Source organism: Anneissia japonica, unplaced genomic scaffold, assembly GCF_011630105.1.
Source record: "Anneissia japonica isolate Jap-2015-1 unplaced genomic scaffold, ASM1163010v1 scaffold172582_len1462937_cov174, whole genome shotgun sequence".
In the NCBI taxonomy this organism is placed as follows: Eukaryota; Metazoa; Echinodermata; class Crinoidea; order Comatulida; family Comatulidae; genus Anneissia; species Anneissia japonica.
The window spans coordinates 533,603-548,520 of NW_022725666.1; the positions used below are offsets into that span (position 1 = coordinate 533,603).

At 35.3% G+C, this 14,918-nt stretch overlaps 1 protein-coding gene across 1 annotated transcript; it reads right to left on the reverse strand.

The window, feature by feature from the left end:
- Nucleotides 1-11,763: 11,763 nt before the first annotated feature.
- Nucleotides 11,764-13,749, reverse strand: LOC117112803 (tripartite motif containing 13-like). Its single transcript, XM_033255974.1, has 2 exons — nucleotides 13,596-13,749; nucleotides 11,764-13,164 (listed from the first exon to the last, which is right to left on the reverse strand). The coding sequence occupies exon 2, from the start codon at nucleotides 13,145-13,147 to the stop codon at nucleotides 12,125-12,127; it is 1,023 nt and encodes a 340-aa protein (XP_033111865.1). The 5' UTR covers nucleotides 13,148-13,164; nucleotides 13,596-13,749; the 3' UTR covers nucleotides 11,764-12,124.
- Between the last annotated feature and the right edge of the window lie 1,169 nt (nucleotides 13,750-14,918).

Consider the following 14,918-nt stretch of genomic DNA (forward strand, 5'->3'; position numbering starts at 1 on the left):
ATGCACTGAAATATATGGATTGTAATACAATAACTTATATAGTTAATTTGTCTTTATGTTGATTTTACTCTACATAGACTTCTCGTGTATAAATAAATACTATACAATACCTGTCTCTTATACACATCTAGATGTGTATAAGAGACAGTAGATGTGTATAAGAGACAGATATATATGTATAATACCACAGTAATACTCAGTAAAATTGATTCATATATCTACATATGCCTATAATTTTATACTATAATCATTATATTAAAGATTACAGTTAATCTATTGAGATGAACCTCAATGGTATACTAATTCGAATATCTAGACCTACACCTCGTCGGTTACACACACATAACATATTACACATCACCAACTAACTGGGCCTAATTTGGGAGGGACCAGTAAGAGTGGTGATGTAAGATTCATAACACACAAATAAACATAAATTTTTATTATTCACGAAGGTATGGTTATTACACCCCAATGGTATAATAATTGGAACATCTAGGCCTACACCTCTAGATGTGTGACACTCTAGAACAGTTGGTGCTTTCAAAAAATAAAGAGATCCATTATATATTCAATACTAAACAGATCAAATAACGGAATCAGTACATTCGAACACTTTAGTTAGTAGTTCAAAAAAACAAAAAAGAACCAATGTTAAGATCACAAATTACAAGGCCCGAGTTAACATACGAGTTGTTGTAATTATTCGTTTTCAACTCTTTGAGACATTTTCTAGACCACATTTTTCAAACCGAAAATTCTTTACGTCTCAGTCACACGGACGCACGTATCACACTAATGCTGTGTTAAAGTTGAAAAAATGTGGGACAACGGGCGGGGTACTTATAAACCAACGTGAGGACTACCCCACGAGAGTCGTATTCTTCTTTTCGTTTCATTTCGCTCCGGTATCTTATCCGGTGTGGTAGGCCTTTTATTCAAAAGAGTGTTGATTGACGGTGGATGTGTCTACTAAATGAAAATTAAACACATATTGTGAGGCCGTGGAGTGTGATATAGATTCACACATGGTTCAAATAGACAGCATATTATCAGTTTATCAAGAGATATTTATGTAAAGATTATAACGTGATGAATGATGATTGAATATATCGAAATTGAAACGAAATACTCCCCTTTGTAAATTCAAATAATGCTGACTTTCAATTTGACATTAGAGTAAAAAAAAATACCATTTCTATATTCTCTGCACAAACCCTTTACATGACTGGTTCAATTCAATGAGTGTTTAATAGTATATGATTTATTGAAATCTTAATTGTTTTGATTTGTGACTAAGTTATGTTTGGTTTCCATACAATCGCTACATCCTATCGCCAACAGCTTTCGGTGATGCTGATTGGTCGGTAGAATTGAGGAGCTTTCCCCATTACGTTGGCAACTGCACTGAAAACACTGTAGCGACAGCGTAGCAATTGTATGGAAACCAAGCTTTAACATGATCCATATTGTCATTGTGGTAAGGACCATACCATATTTCACTTGTAGATATGTTTCATATGTTATTGTTTATGTGAATCCGTCTTTATAGACCTTTCCAAAGTGCAATTCAAACCTAACCATAGACAAATGAGGGCAGGGCCAGAAATACGCGCATGTCCCAAAAACATGTAAGTTTGCGTACGTTAAGATGTGGTTATGCGGGAATAGCAACATTACTGCAGAGGCGCAGCTTAGCGTCACTATTTGAGAATAATATCAAATTACAGAATATATAGATGAATTCCGCGTGCTGATAATATTGATGAGCACTCGTTATGATCTTATTTATGATCAGTTTTTAGAATGAAACTGAATGTTGTGAAAGTAATTATTACAAAAGGGCAATTCTAATTTTATGTAATTACTTTATGCATTCAAAAACAATGAAATGGGTAGTTATTGTTGTGAAATTGTGTATTTTCTTCAAATTAAAATGATATAATGATCTCATATGGCCGTACCTTAATTTAAACATGCGTGGTTTGGGAATTGATTTGATTGCATTTCGTGTATTTTGGTCAAAATCTTGTCAATAATTTCCCGGTTCAATATCCTGCTGATTATCGGCGGGGCTTGAACGTCACAACGTTCATCCATTGTCTGGATTCATACTTAATATAAAAATTGAGATTAGGTTAAGATCGCTGTGAGATTACGAAAGTTCAATGTAGAAGTAGTAAAGCATCGTCAAAAGTTTTCCTCAGCTATAAACAACGATTGGAATAAGTAGTTTACCATGCCATATTTTTTATATTGTTTATGCCGCCTTCAAACACACAAGCAAAACCACAGACTGGAGAACGAACCATAACAACGAGGATAATTTAGAGGGACTCACACACCTAAACAAGTTTTTCAGTACAAAGTTTAAAACAAATCAAGCCAAACTGAGTATTAGTGAAATTCCAACGGACCTTTTCGGAGTGTCGATCTAGCTTAACAACTGACCAATCAAAACAGCTGGACCACGTACGTGCGCGTATAACAAGCAGACGTGTTGTCCCACAAACGCACGTTTGATTGATATGATTTATTTGCATCCTTCAAAAACATACAAACATAAAATCATCTACAATGTAAAAAGAATATTAAAAATATTTAATTTAAATCGTTTGTTAAAAATATTAAAAATTCATGTTATTGCTAAAAAAAAAAGATCAACAATTCAAGAAAAAATCAAACCGACAAGAACAAGCATCATTGTTTTAAAGGCAATAAAAACAACAAAAAGAAAAAAAATAAAGCATAAAAGAGCAGGAACAAAAACAACATGAGATGCAAGGATAGTCCATGAATGTCTGGTTCTCAACAGGGAAACAGACAACAAGAACGAACAAAAAAAAAATAAATTACAATACAATACAATAGAACCCAGTGCAATAGAAGCCTTTAACTCTGCAGTGCCCTATCCTTAGAGGCGGACACACACTGCGCCCGAAAGTCGTCGGCCGACACGATTCTATGAAGGACGCAACGCGACGACGCACGCGCACGCGCAACGGATCGTTTTTAATGACGATCCGTTCAGACTGCCACCGGCAATCAGCAGATATCGTCGCGTCGTCTGACGCTCACAGGGAGCGTCCGTCGTACAAGCAGTAAGTGCCCGGCTTAAGATGTTCCTTACTGTGCTTGCGTTTGCCAATGTTTTAACCTGAGACAACTATACACATGCATAGTTCTCTCAGGTTTTAACGCTGTCGTTTCGTGGGACCTTAGCAACAATATCCAAGGGGCGGGGCTTAGTGGAAAGGTCCATTTCGGTCAAATTCAAAAACTTTTAACATATCAATAAAAAAATATGCATTTAATTACTTCTCTTAAAGATATCTTATCACGTACTGTCGTTAGGAATACAGTAAAATTCTAAATTGCCGCGTACCGTTACCTCATAATACATATTACGCGCTATAAGATGCGACTGCAAAAGTAGATTGGTAAAATATTCTGATAAAAAGAAAGAAATACAATAAACAATAAATACCATTTCATTCCACAGAATAATAATTCAATTCTTTTTCTTTTGAGTTTTTTTATTTGTATTTTTTCTTTAAAAATATTTTCAAAAACAATCAATATATGGATCATTTAAAGCTTGGTTTCCATGCAATCGCTACACTGTCGCTACAGTGTTTTCAGTGCAATCGTTGTACATGTACTGCAAAACAGTCCCCAACACAATCGGGAAGGTTCCCCAATTCGACCGACCAATCCGTATCACCGAAAGCTGTCCCCGTAATAGTATATAGCGATTGTATGGAAACCAAACTTAACACACCTTCTGAAGTCGTTTTGTGTTTAGTATTACTAGCGCTTTGAGAATTTGTTTGCACACTATAGCAAGTTCATAATACATTACCCGTTCTTTCTAAGTAATCGAGGCTTCGAAATTTCACATTTGTTCTATTTGATAACCTGATTTCTTACTTCATAAGCCTTGAAAACGTAAATACCTATTTTTGTGTTTTCACATTTAGAAGTAGGTTAAGTCAGAAGTGTGAAATATACATTACTTTACGTTGTTAAAACGAACAATACTTTTGTTAATTTATTGGTAATGTGGACAAAGTGAAAACAGCTTCCTTTATCGAATACTATCCTATTATTTTTCAATACATTTCTTTATTAAATTTTCATTTAAGAAAAATGTATATGCTGTCTAATTTGATTGAATTTAATTATTTACCTTTCTTTATTAAAATTTAACTCTAAATATATGCAAATTCTATCTAATATATTTGTTATTAACACATTAGGCCTAGACAGCAAAGAGCCAAACAACGCAAGAGTCAGATAGAGGATATGCAGACGCCACGTCTTTTGACTGAAGCACGTAGATGCCTTTTAAATGTCTACCTTTTTTGTAAACACATTGTGGATTCCTCTAAACGTTCATAAAAATATTTCTTGATTGACTTCCTAGTAAATCAGTTTGTAAAAAACGTTAGGATTTTACACTATACACGTTGATAAACGATTCTTTTTCTGTGTAATCTTCCACAAATTATAATTAATCACTGAATGAACCAGCTAAGCAATCCGGTTTCTGCTTCGCAATGCTACTCTCTGCCTCGCATTAATGTCATTGATCTTCTCGTCGATGGATAGTTAGTTCACCCCTCTAGCTTTTACGAGCCTAGATTATACCGCAGGGACGAGTTATAAAAACATATGTTAGTGTGAATTGTAATGTTTATTCACACAAAGCGAACCATTCACATTTTTCACTGGTTTCAAGCAAAATGTAAAATACAAGTAACTGTGACTAACCTAAATAAATACACCAGTAAAGCTTTGCTCATTGTTTTTATTTTTTTGCCGACACATTTTTCAAATATACAAAATTATAATTATTACTGCAGTATATTACTGTATATTATAGAGGGTATTACATAGTCACACCTACTGCGAACAAGGTACAGATAAGATTTGTTGGTTTTCTATTTTTTTAAAATAAAAACCTCAATCGACATTTTACCTCAGCCCCAACTTGTTTTTATTTTTGTTCTAAATTTTTAAGCGATTTCATCATCAGTGTTATAAAGTGTGCAAGTACAACATCAGATGCAAGTTTTGTTTTTCTCTATAGTCTACTGTATTAAACACGTTTAAGTTGATAGCAATTTTTATGTATGTCTTGGTTTTATTACTCTCTGGTTAATAAATCAAGTACCATTTTTTGTGAGGACCAATTTACGTAATAGTATTTGTTGCGAGAAGAGGTTATTTAATAGAATTTATAGCTGTCAGCTATTACTAACTTCACCTGCCCTTCTTAGCACTGGGTTGATCATATCCAAAAAAAAAAAACCCAAAAAAATGCTGTCCATGTGGACGAGTGATTGCCAATAGATTGAGACACTATAAGCGAAGTTTTGCTGGGCCTATATTTTTAAGATAAAGAATGATCGTTTCTGGAGTTCACCTTCCTTATCTATAAACACCTACAGTCATTCAAAGGTTTACCTATGATGACGTCAGCATCGGTATGTTACAGCGCGGATGATGACCATGTTATGCGAGAATCGTCCGCATGTTCGACGATTTGATTTATGTTCTCTGCAATTTATATTAATAACAGACTAATCAAGTATAAAATGGCGTAATAACACAACACGTGTGTAACATCGATAGAGAGTAATGCTGATGAAATCGAACGTTCGCACAAATTATTGATGGATGAAAACGCGTTTTACGGTTCATGGTCTGTTCATATGTCATCGAAGGCTACACAAGATGTTGAAACTTGTTATGTGCACTAAAAACGTCCACCTACACTCATTCACATAAAACAACATACTATTGTATTACATATAATGGGCTTAATATTATTAAGTACATTTTTGGTTTGAGCAAAGTAAACTTAGGAATTGAGTGAATAACACATGCCTTTTGAATACTATGCACTGAACAAGTTATATACCTCGACTGTTGCATTATTATAGACAATTAAATTATTATATACATGTTGTAATAATTTCATCTAGATCTATCAATATAAATGTCAAAGAATCTTCTTTTTTGTTGATCAAAATTGCTAAAAAACAATCGTTTGCACTCGCACCACGTTTCACGAACGATCGCTTTCCCAAGTAGAGTGACGATCTTTCACAGCTTACTGTCATATATATTGTAATATTTTTAATCCTACACTTACGTGTGTATTGCAATAATTATGTTTATAAGAATCTTAACACACGCTCGTGTTTAATTGATAAGCATTTTACCGTACTACCGTTGCAGTTAGTACAATATTCTCTTTATTGAAGTATTGTAGTTTCAATTAGGACACACGTACATCTTAGTAGAACTGTTTTATGAAACAACGTTGGGTAATACTGTTATTCAGGATAACGAGGGCATTAAGATGTGTAACTAATAACCACTGTCATGATAAACATCAAACTCACAACCATCATGATAATTGTCATTAGAGTTGCAGTTAGTAGTACCGTATTCCCTTTATTAAAGTATTGTAGTTTCAATTAGGACATATTGCATAATTGACCTGTTTTATGGACAACGTTTGGTATTTGTTCATTGTTATAACAATGAAAAATTGAATAATATTCAGGATAACGAGACCATTGAATATATGCCTAACTAATATAACTACCGGTAGCGTCAGATAAACATCATATTCGCCACTATCATGAACATCATTATTATCATCAACATCATCATCACTATCATCATCAAATTTATCGACAGTTTTTGAAGTATTCCTACCACCACTACCAATATCGTCACGTCATCTTGATATTAATAATCATCCACCATAATTGTCATGGTTGTTGTCGCCGTTACCACGAACAACACCATCAATATCATCATTAATGCATCTTCTTTATTATAAATTCATCGCCACAATTATCCTTACTCCTCATCATCATCCTCATATTTATCATCATCAGCAGCATCAATCTCAATAATAATAAATATTGAATGAATAAATCATCAACACAACATCTTTATTACCTTCTACGTCATCATCCTCAGCATTAAATCAATCAATCAATCCATCAATCAATTTCCCGGAAAATACATACATATATATTCATTTTGTCATATATGCCTATAATGAGAACAGAGAAAGGCGAATCATAATCTCGTTGCGCTATTTTAACAAGCAAATTTCGTTCGTTCTAAGAGTGAATAACATTAATTATCACCGACCCCCTTAATTGTCGCACTGATTAGATTCAGTCAGTCCTCCATTATTGGCAATTATTTTGCTGAAGGTCAGGTGTTTTAATGTTGGTTTTAATGCTTTTTTTCTCTAATCTGCTTATTGTCATTTAATCGTATGCCTCTTGATGTATCAATGACGCTCCTAGATATGGGTACTCGACATCTTGTCAAAGATTTTGTACAGAAGGCGGCGGTAAACTCAATGACACAACTAACTATGGCTAAGGTGAAAGATACATACTTGAAAAACTGTGCAGATCGAGCTCGAAAATCAGTGTATTACGAAGAGTTTACAAGGAAATGACGTTTGGATTTAGTTTAATCTAACTCTCGGTTCCGTTTATAGGCTGTCTGTGCATAAGAAAACGAGCGCGCATTTTGAGTGATTGCAAACTTTATCCTAAGTAGGAACGCGGTCATTTCGTGTGCAGAGTTAATTAAGGAACTGCGGCAAAACTCATCAATTAAACGATAGCAACCGCTGCGAGAAACAAACGAAAAGGTCTTCTAGAGCACTCTGATATTTTGCTCAAGCATGGTTATTATTATGTTTTCAAAATCATTAGCTTTATCGCTAATATAGACTAACCACGGGCACTTTGCTCCGGTCAGTTTTACCTGCGACAGAGATAATGATTGTAATACCATGGTAATACCTTGAATCCCGCGCTTGTCTATTACTAAGCGTAAGTTGCACGATGTTCGACCACATGACGTAATACCATTATGATCTTACGTATTAGGTCTGTTTTGAATAATAAAATGTAAGTACGGATCAACAAACAAAGTCGATAATCATACTTGAATTTTGGGTATAATCAATTTCTTCAAGATAAACGTCCTAATGTCGCATCCAAAAGACAAGTTAACAAAATTGCTTTGTCTTTCGGATGGGAAATGATTACGTTGATAATCCAAAGGACGAATCAATTTGTTTAGTTTATGACACACACAAATTTGGCACAGTATTTGAATCAGGGAACGTACAAATGTTTGTCCTGAAGTTTAATCCTTCGGCTGCACTACCACGCCCTCTATCATTAATACTCATCATCAAATTTCGATAAGGAGCTCACAGTTGGTTAAGTCCATTAAATTATCGTTAAAACTGGTGGTAATTGTGCGCAGTGGGCACAATGGCTGCGCAGGGAATCACTATCGTAGTGCCCTTGTTTCACCAAGGACTTTTAACTGTTACCAGGATAGGAAGCTGGCTGGTTTAAGCCGTCTAACTTGAATTAGCCTTATGTGCGGTATTGTTATGCTAATGAGCCAGATAAGCACAATCTGCACATGCTCAGAAAACGAAAACTTTCCTTAGCCACACTGCGTATCGGCTAGGCGTACAACAGCTAGGCCTAGTTTATCTTATTTTTGTTTGTTACGCACCACTGACTTAGGCTGTTTGTCATCACTTCAAGATGTTTATTATTGGCGTTTGTGAGCAATAGGTCTACATTTTAATTTTATATAAGTAAGTAGTAAGTATATGAATAATTTTAATTCACTAGTTAGTTGATAAATTCACTCTAATTTGTTTTGGGTCTTTTTTCTGCATTTTTATAAGCGGTTAGACATGGCCTAGGCTAGCCTGTGTGATGTTCATTGTAATACTACAAAACAAAATCACATCAATTTAAAATCAAATTTGTAGACATACTTGCCTTATATCTTAACTTGCAAGTGATTTTATTGGTAGATTAATTTGTTTGTAAGTGTGTAAGTATGATTGGTTTGCATGCCAAGTGAAATTAGTACCCTTATTTTGCTTTGTTTTACCGTACCGTAGCTCTCGTCTAGGCCTAGCTGTACGCCTAGCCGATACGCAGTGTGGCTAAGGAAAGTTTTGGTTGATATATTCGTAGGTGTGCCTATATGGGTCTATGAATTAAATATAATTAAATATTTTTATGAAAATCAATAACGACGAGTGTGTCACTCATCGGTATAATTAATAACACTTACTATATTAACGTATCTATAAGCATAATCCTCATTATCATTATTATCATTGTCAGCATCATCACCATCATTATCATCGTCGTCATCGTCCGTCATCATCTTCTTCATCTCTTCTTCTTTGACTGCTGTTTTTATTATGCGTACCGTATTTTGCCACGAGGATAAACAATTAGCGGAAAAAATTAACATATTAACAACAGTGATGATGATTAGGATGATGATGATGATAGTACTTATGATAATGGTGGTAGTAGTGGTGTGGTGTGGAGAGGCGATGATAAAAATGGTTGTGATGACGGTAGTGCTGATGATTATGATGATAATAATGACTATGATCATGGTGAAATTGATGGATTGGATTGGATTTATTCGGTGTAAAAATCAGTGATAGCCCACAAAAGTCTATTTCCATTTGGGTCCTTCTGGTGGTCATTGGGTAGTGGCAGATTTAGACAATCCCCTACTCTTTTCCGAAGAGTGTAACTGCGTTCTTTAACGTGCACATGGGCCATATTTAATGGACACGGGACCAACAGCTTAAACGTCTCATCCAAAAGACTGTGCGCTATTCTAACTTGTATTTCAGACCTCCAGCTGAAATACAAGGAGAGGCAGCGATGGGGATTCTAGATGATGAATGATGACGATGATAATAATAACAGAAGTTATATTGATAAAAGCAATAGAACCTCACAGATCAGGAAATGTAGAGCTGTAGGCCTACAAATGGGACAAAAGCAAGAAATGTTATGGAACACAGCAGGACATTATTGATAATTATGTTCCATTGGATATAGGCCAGGCTTACAAAGTCTATAACACAATATTATACAGCATTGCCTATGGGATCTACGCAATTTGCGCGACATAACGAGTATCATATATGCCATAATCCCATAAAAAACGAGATAATTAACGAAAACAATTGGCCTAAAATGAAGGCTTAGAAGTGACCCGCCCCCAATAATAATAATAATAATAATAATAATAATAATAATAATAATAATAATAATAATAATGATAATGATGATGATGATGATGATGATAATAATAATAATAATAATAATAATAATAATAATCAAACAACAAAAACAAAAGTAGTCAATTGTATAGTGTATCCAGTGTCTTTTTACATTTAAAGCCGGGCACTCACCTCGTCGTACGACGGTCGTACCAGCGTCGTACGAACGAATCCAAATCCACCCCACCCGTCGGACAAAGAGTAATCGTCCTGTGAGCGCTAAACGGCACGACGCCCACCGTCTGTTGATTGTCGATGCCAGTCTGAGTTGATCGTCATTAAAACCGATCCGTTGCGAGCGCGTCGTGACGTTGTGTTCTCCATAGAATCGCGTAGGAGCAGTGAGTGCCCGGCTAAGTAATCGTCGGACAAAGAGTATTTGAAAATATTTATGAATTTTCATTTAGATCCTCGTTTTGAAAAACGTCTTCACGAAATCCCGAATTGAAATTATCCATTAGTTATTTATTTTGCAGCTTCTTGTGTTAACGAGTTTAAGTAAGGAGACGATTGATATTAAGCCAAGATGTGAAAACTTAACACTGTAGAATGCTGTCTAAATACCTCTTCAAATATCACCAGTCCTAAGAATTCGCTAAATAGAAGAAAAATTCCTTTAAACATCAACAGATCGTGTTGCATAGACCATTATATAAACAAATGTAACGATGAATGTGTATGGCTTTTTTTAAGAGTCCTATAGAAACGGACACATTATTTGTGTTCGTTTTATACGATTTAAAACACTTAATAAATGTCAGCTTTTAAGTAGGTCGCTTGATAAAAAGTCACATTAAAGTGATGAGTCAGAGAAAAAAGAATTGCACGAAGTTGTTCTAGAAAAAATATGAAGCTTTGCCAAAAGTAAAGTATTTGGGGTAAGATTTTCCAATTAGTTGAAGGGTTGTAACCATTAAGCGAACGCTTATGGGATTTCAGTTGGACATCGGAATAATCAAAAGAACGAAACAAATACTGGCATTGGTATTTCAACTTACTATGATACAAGAAACTCAACTGGAAGGAAACCTTACTATTTAAAAAAAAAAAACTAGAAAGGTACCAGGAAGGATTTACAAAATAAAGAGGGTTTAATAAGTAGAACACTTACTGTACCAATGGCTTCAACCTGATAGGGACTAAAAAAAACCCCCAAGAGATGGGTACGTAATAAAAGTAGGCTAAACTGTTGAAGTATGGTTAAACCAAAAACAAATACATTTAAGAGTATTTTGGTACAACACTTGTATAGGCTTACAATTTGTGGAAAGCAACTACATTGATCTCTTGAGCAGAGCGCGCCTAGACTAGTTCCTTAGCGGAAGACATCCTTTTAAGATATGATTAATAATATAAATTAATGCTAGGCCTATCAGACAACACCACGATACTGTCTGTAGACCTACGTATTCTGTCCATAAAACTAAGTAAAACAGACAAATATACAGTCCATGTTAAGGTTACGTTTGTTTTCCTCCATAAAAAAAAAAGGATCCATTAGTATCAATAATGAAATGTGAATAAACGCATTACTATTCAATTATTGCCAAATTTATAGGAAAAGAAACATTAATGGAGACGAACTCAACAAATTAAATTTTGATACGTATTTATTGAGTCAACAGAAAGAAGAGATAAAAAGTGATATTAAACGTAATTATGACTTCTCTGTCCATTTATAATGATTAGAACATATGACATTTTTCTTCTGTGGAATACGTAGTTGAAATGATACGAACAAATAATATCAAGTAGCCGCAGATCATAAACATGTCACAAAATACCACGAATTTGAGGCATTAATACATACTAGATACAAAGGTCATACGTTTCAGTAACTAGACTATAGGAAGAAAACAAGTCAAATTAAGCGATTTACAATGTTAAAACTTCCTGAAAACATCTTTCAATTTCCTAACTACATCCTTCAATGTGGGTGACAGATCATTAAGTGGCCCATTTACTGTTAACGGATAGTATAGGGTATGCCGGTAAGGGATCATTAATATCTTTAACTAGAACGGCCTCCTTCAACTCCTCGGCTTTGCATTGAAGCACCTCTTCTTGTTTATCGTTCTCTTCCTGACCTTTCGAGAACTCTTTTTCGTCCGGATTCATCTCCACGTTGGTTTCTCCTCCAAGTGATGTAATCGACTGTTTAAGATCTTCAATATTGCACTCAAAGCTAGATAAAGATGGGTCTGGAACGTTTTCAGTTAGGCCTTCGATATCATCACACGTGGATAACGTGTCACCAAGAACTTTCGTCAGATGCACAGCAGTTTTCGGCTGCGAGCCCGTCAGCGCTTCGTTGACATTTTCCGAGAGTTCTTTTGCATGCTTGACGCGTTCCAGCGCGGCTTCATGTGTGTCCTTTAGTTTCTTTTCCTCCGTTTCGTGGTATTTATCAATTTCTTTGAATAGACTTGCCTCTGTCTTGTGGATTACCTCTACAAGTTCTTCCATTTTTGCTTTTACTTCTTCTTTGTTAGCATCGCAGTAACTTTGCAAATCGACAAGTTTCTGTTTGAATTTTGCATCGAACGATCCAATTTTTTTCTGAAGTTTACTTTGAGCTCTTTTCAAGAAAGTTATCAATTCGTCGGTTTCAGACCGCGGCTCCTGGGTATGAAGCTTCTTGGTCTTACAGCTCTCAAGAAGTTTATCATGGACAATGCTGTTATCAAAATTGCTTACATCATCATGTGGTACGCGATGTTTCTTGCTACAACTTGGACATTGACAATAAAGGGCCTGGAGGCTCTCGTCAAATGGGGATGGAGAGGTTTCTGAGAGGCTTAGGTCCAGACCACTGTCTAAGGTTCTCTTCTCGAGATTTAAACCTTGTAGGCAACCGAGGCAGAATACATGCTGACACGGGAGAACCTTCGGTTGCTTGATATCTAAGGTGTTGTCGAACATCTCGGAACAACTTGGACACGTCAATAGTTCTGAAAGTGTGTCATCCATCGCTGCTGTCAGACACTCTGTTGAATATTAAACGCAGATTGTACAATATGAGTGATGTCACCATATAATTTAAATTAAGTATCAGAGAAAGTGGGTTAACGTTCAGTTGTCCTAATACGAAAAATACATAAATCCCAATGTGATATATTGATTAAAGCGTACATTACAATATGATTACTGTTAAAGTATCTGAATAATAAAAATCCACCAATAGACTTTTATTTGTTCAGACAGATAGTTCATATAAAATAGAACTATTCCTAGGTGAATGCCTGTACGTTTACAACTGTCACAGTAATACAATTTGTATAACGTTTCTTCGAAATGTATTTTTTTTCTCAATAGGATTATAGACAGCATCAGTGTGTCTATGACATAATGTCACTGACACAGATGTGTCAAGTTGAGAATTAAACGAGAAAATAAAACCACTTTTGGTTTGACTTACCTTCGTTCGAGGTTTAATCGCAACAGGCTCTAGAATACGTAAGTTTTCTTGTCTCTTGCTTCTACGCGTTCAACAAGTTGCATGTGTTTGTGGACAATATTCTTCGTCTGACGTTTCGCTTCTGTGAGTTTCCTACTAGTGTCATTTGATTAGGAAATAAGGGGTCTGAGTCATCAACAAATGATATTATACTCATAGGAAATCACACAAACCCTTCAGACCTTGTTTGCAGATCTCGTTAATAGACTTATCTTTAAGTTTACTCTCCTGCATCAACAATTGCTGCACACAATGTGATTGTGTTTATTACTATTGATTTTTTTAAAATTATTTTTACGATCTCTGCAACAAGCATTTGTTCAAATCTTGGTTTCAATAAAATAATATTCAAATTAGTTTCGTTTTCCTGATAAAATGAATGTAAAATATTATATAGGCTTATTATTTGGCAGAGGGTATTGAGTCATTGTAGATAATATATACAATGTGGCTTTGATTAACCGATGTAAGGATGCCGACCACTTATGAGTGAAGACAGACAGCTAAAGTGCTTAATATGAATACTTTGTTCACAAAATGTGCCTGCATGAAAAATTCACAGTGTCTGGTTAATGTAAATCCTATTCACGTGACCAATTTATGTTTGATGATTTTGATCATAATGATTGACAAGACGAGGACATCTTTCCCTCAAGGTGGCCACGTGTCAAAATGGACCTTTCCAGATTGTCAATCAAATTTAACAACTAACCAATCAGAACAGGGGCAGGAATACGCGCGTGTCTGACAAGCACATGCGTATGTTTTAACACGATCGCGTGTGACCTTAGCAACAATATCCAAGGGGCGGGGCTTAGCGGAAAGGTCCATTTCAAAAGGAGTGTCAAGAGGCAGACAAAAATGCACATTGATCCATTATAATGTTATTGGGATTTATGGGACTATTTATTTCATTATTTTTTCAAAATTTTTCTGATATAAAATATGCATTAGCCTTCAGGCCTTACACGGCAGGGATACAATAACACAATTTTTTTTAGTGACATCAAAGAGATGCGACTACTTTAGGAAAGCATTTTCACCTTGGCGATACGCAGCAGCGCATTTGTTCGCCAACACCTGTAGTGCGAGGAAATGATAATGATTCCCACAAGTGTGTTGTATTTTGCGTACCAGCCGTTGTAAAGCAATGTTATGTAAGCCTATTAAGAAGTTTTATAATTCTGTCAAACAATAAATTATTATATAGATGGCAAAGAAGTTATGACTGGTGAAGACCTTACGGAAAACCATTGCATCACGGTTTCACTCTTATACACATCT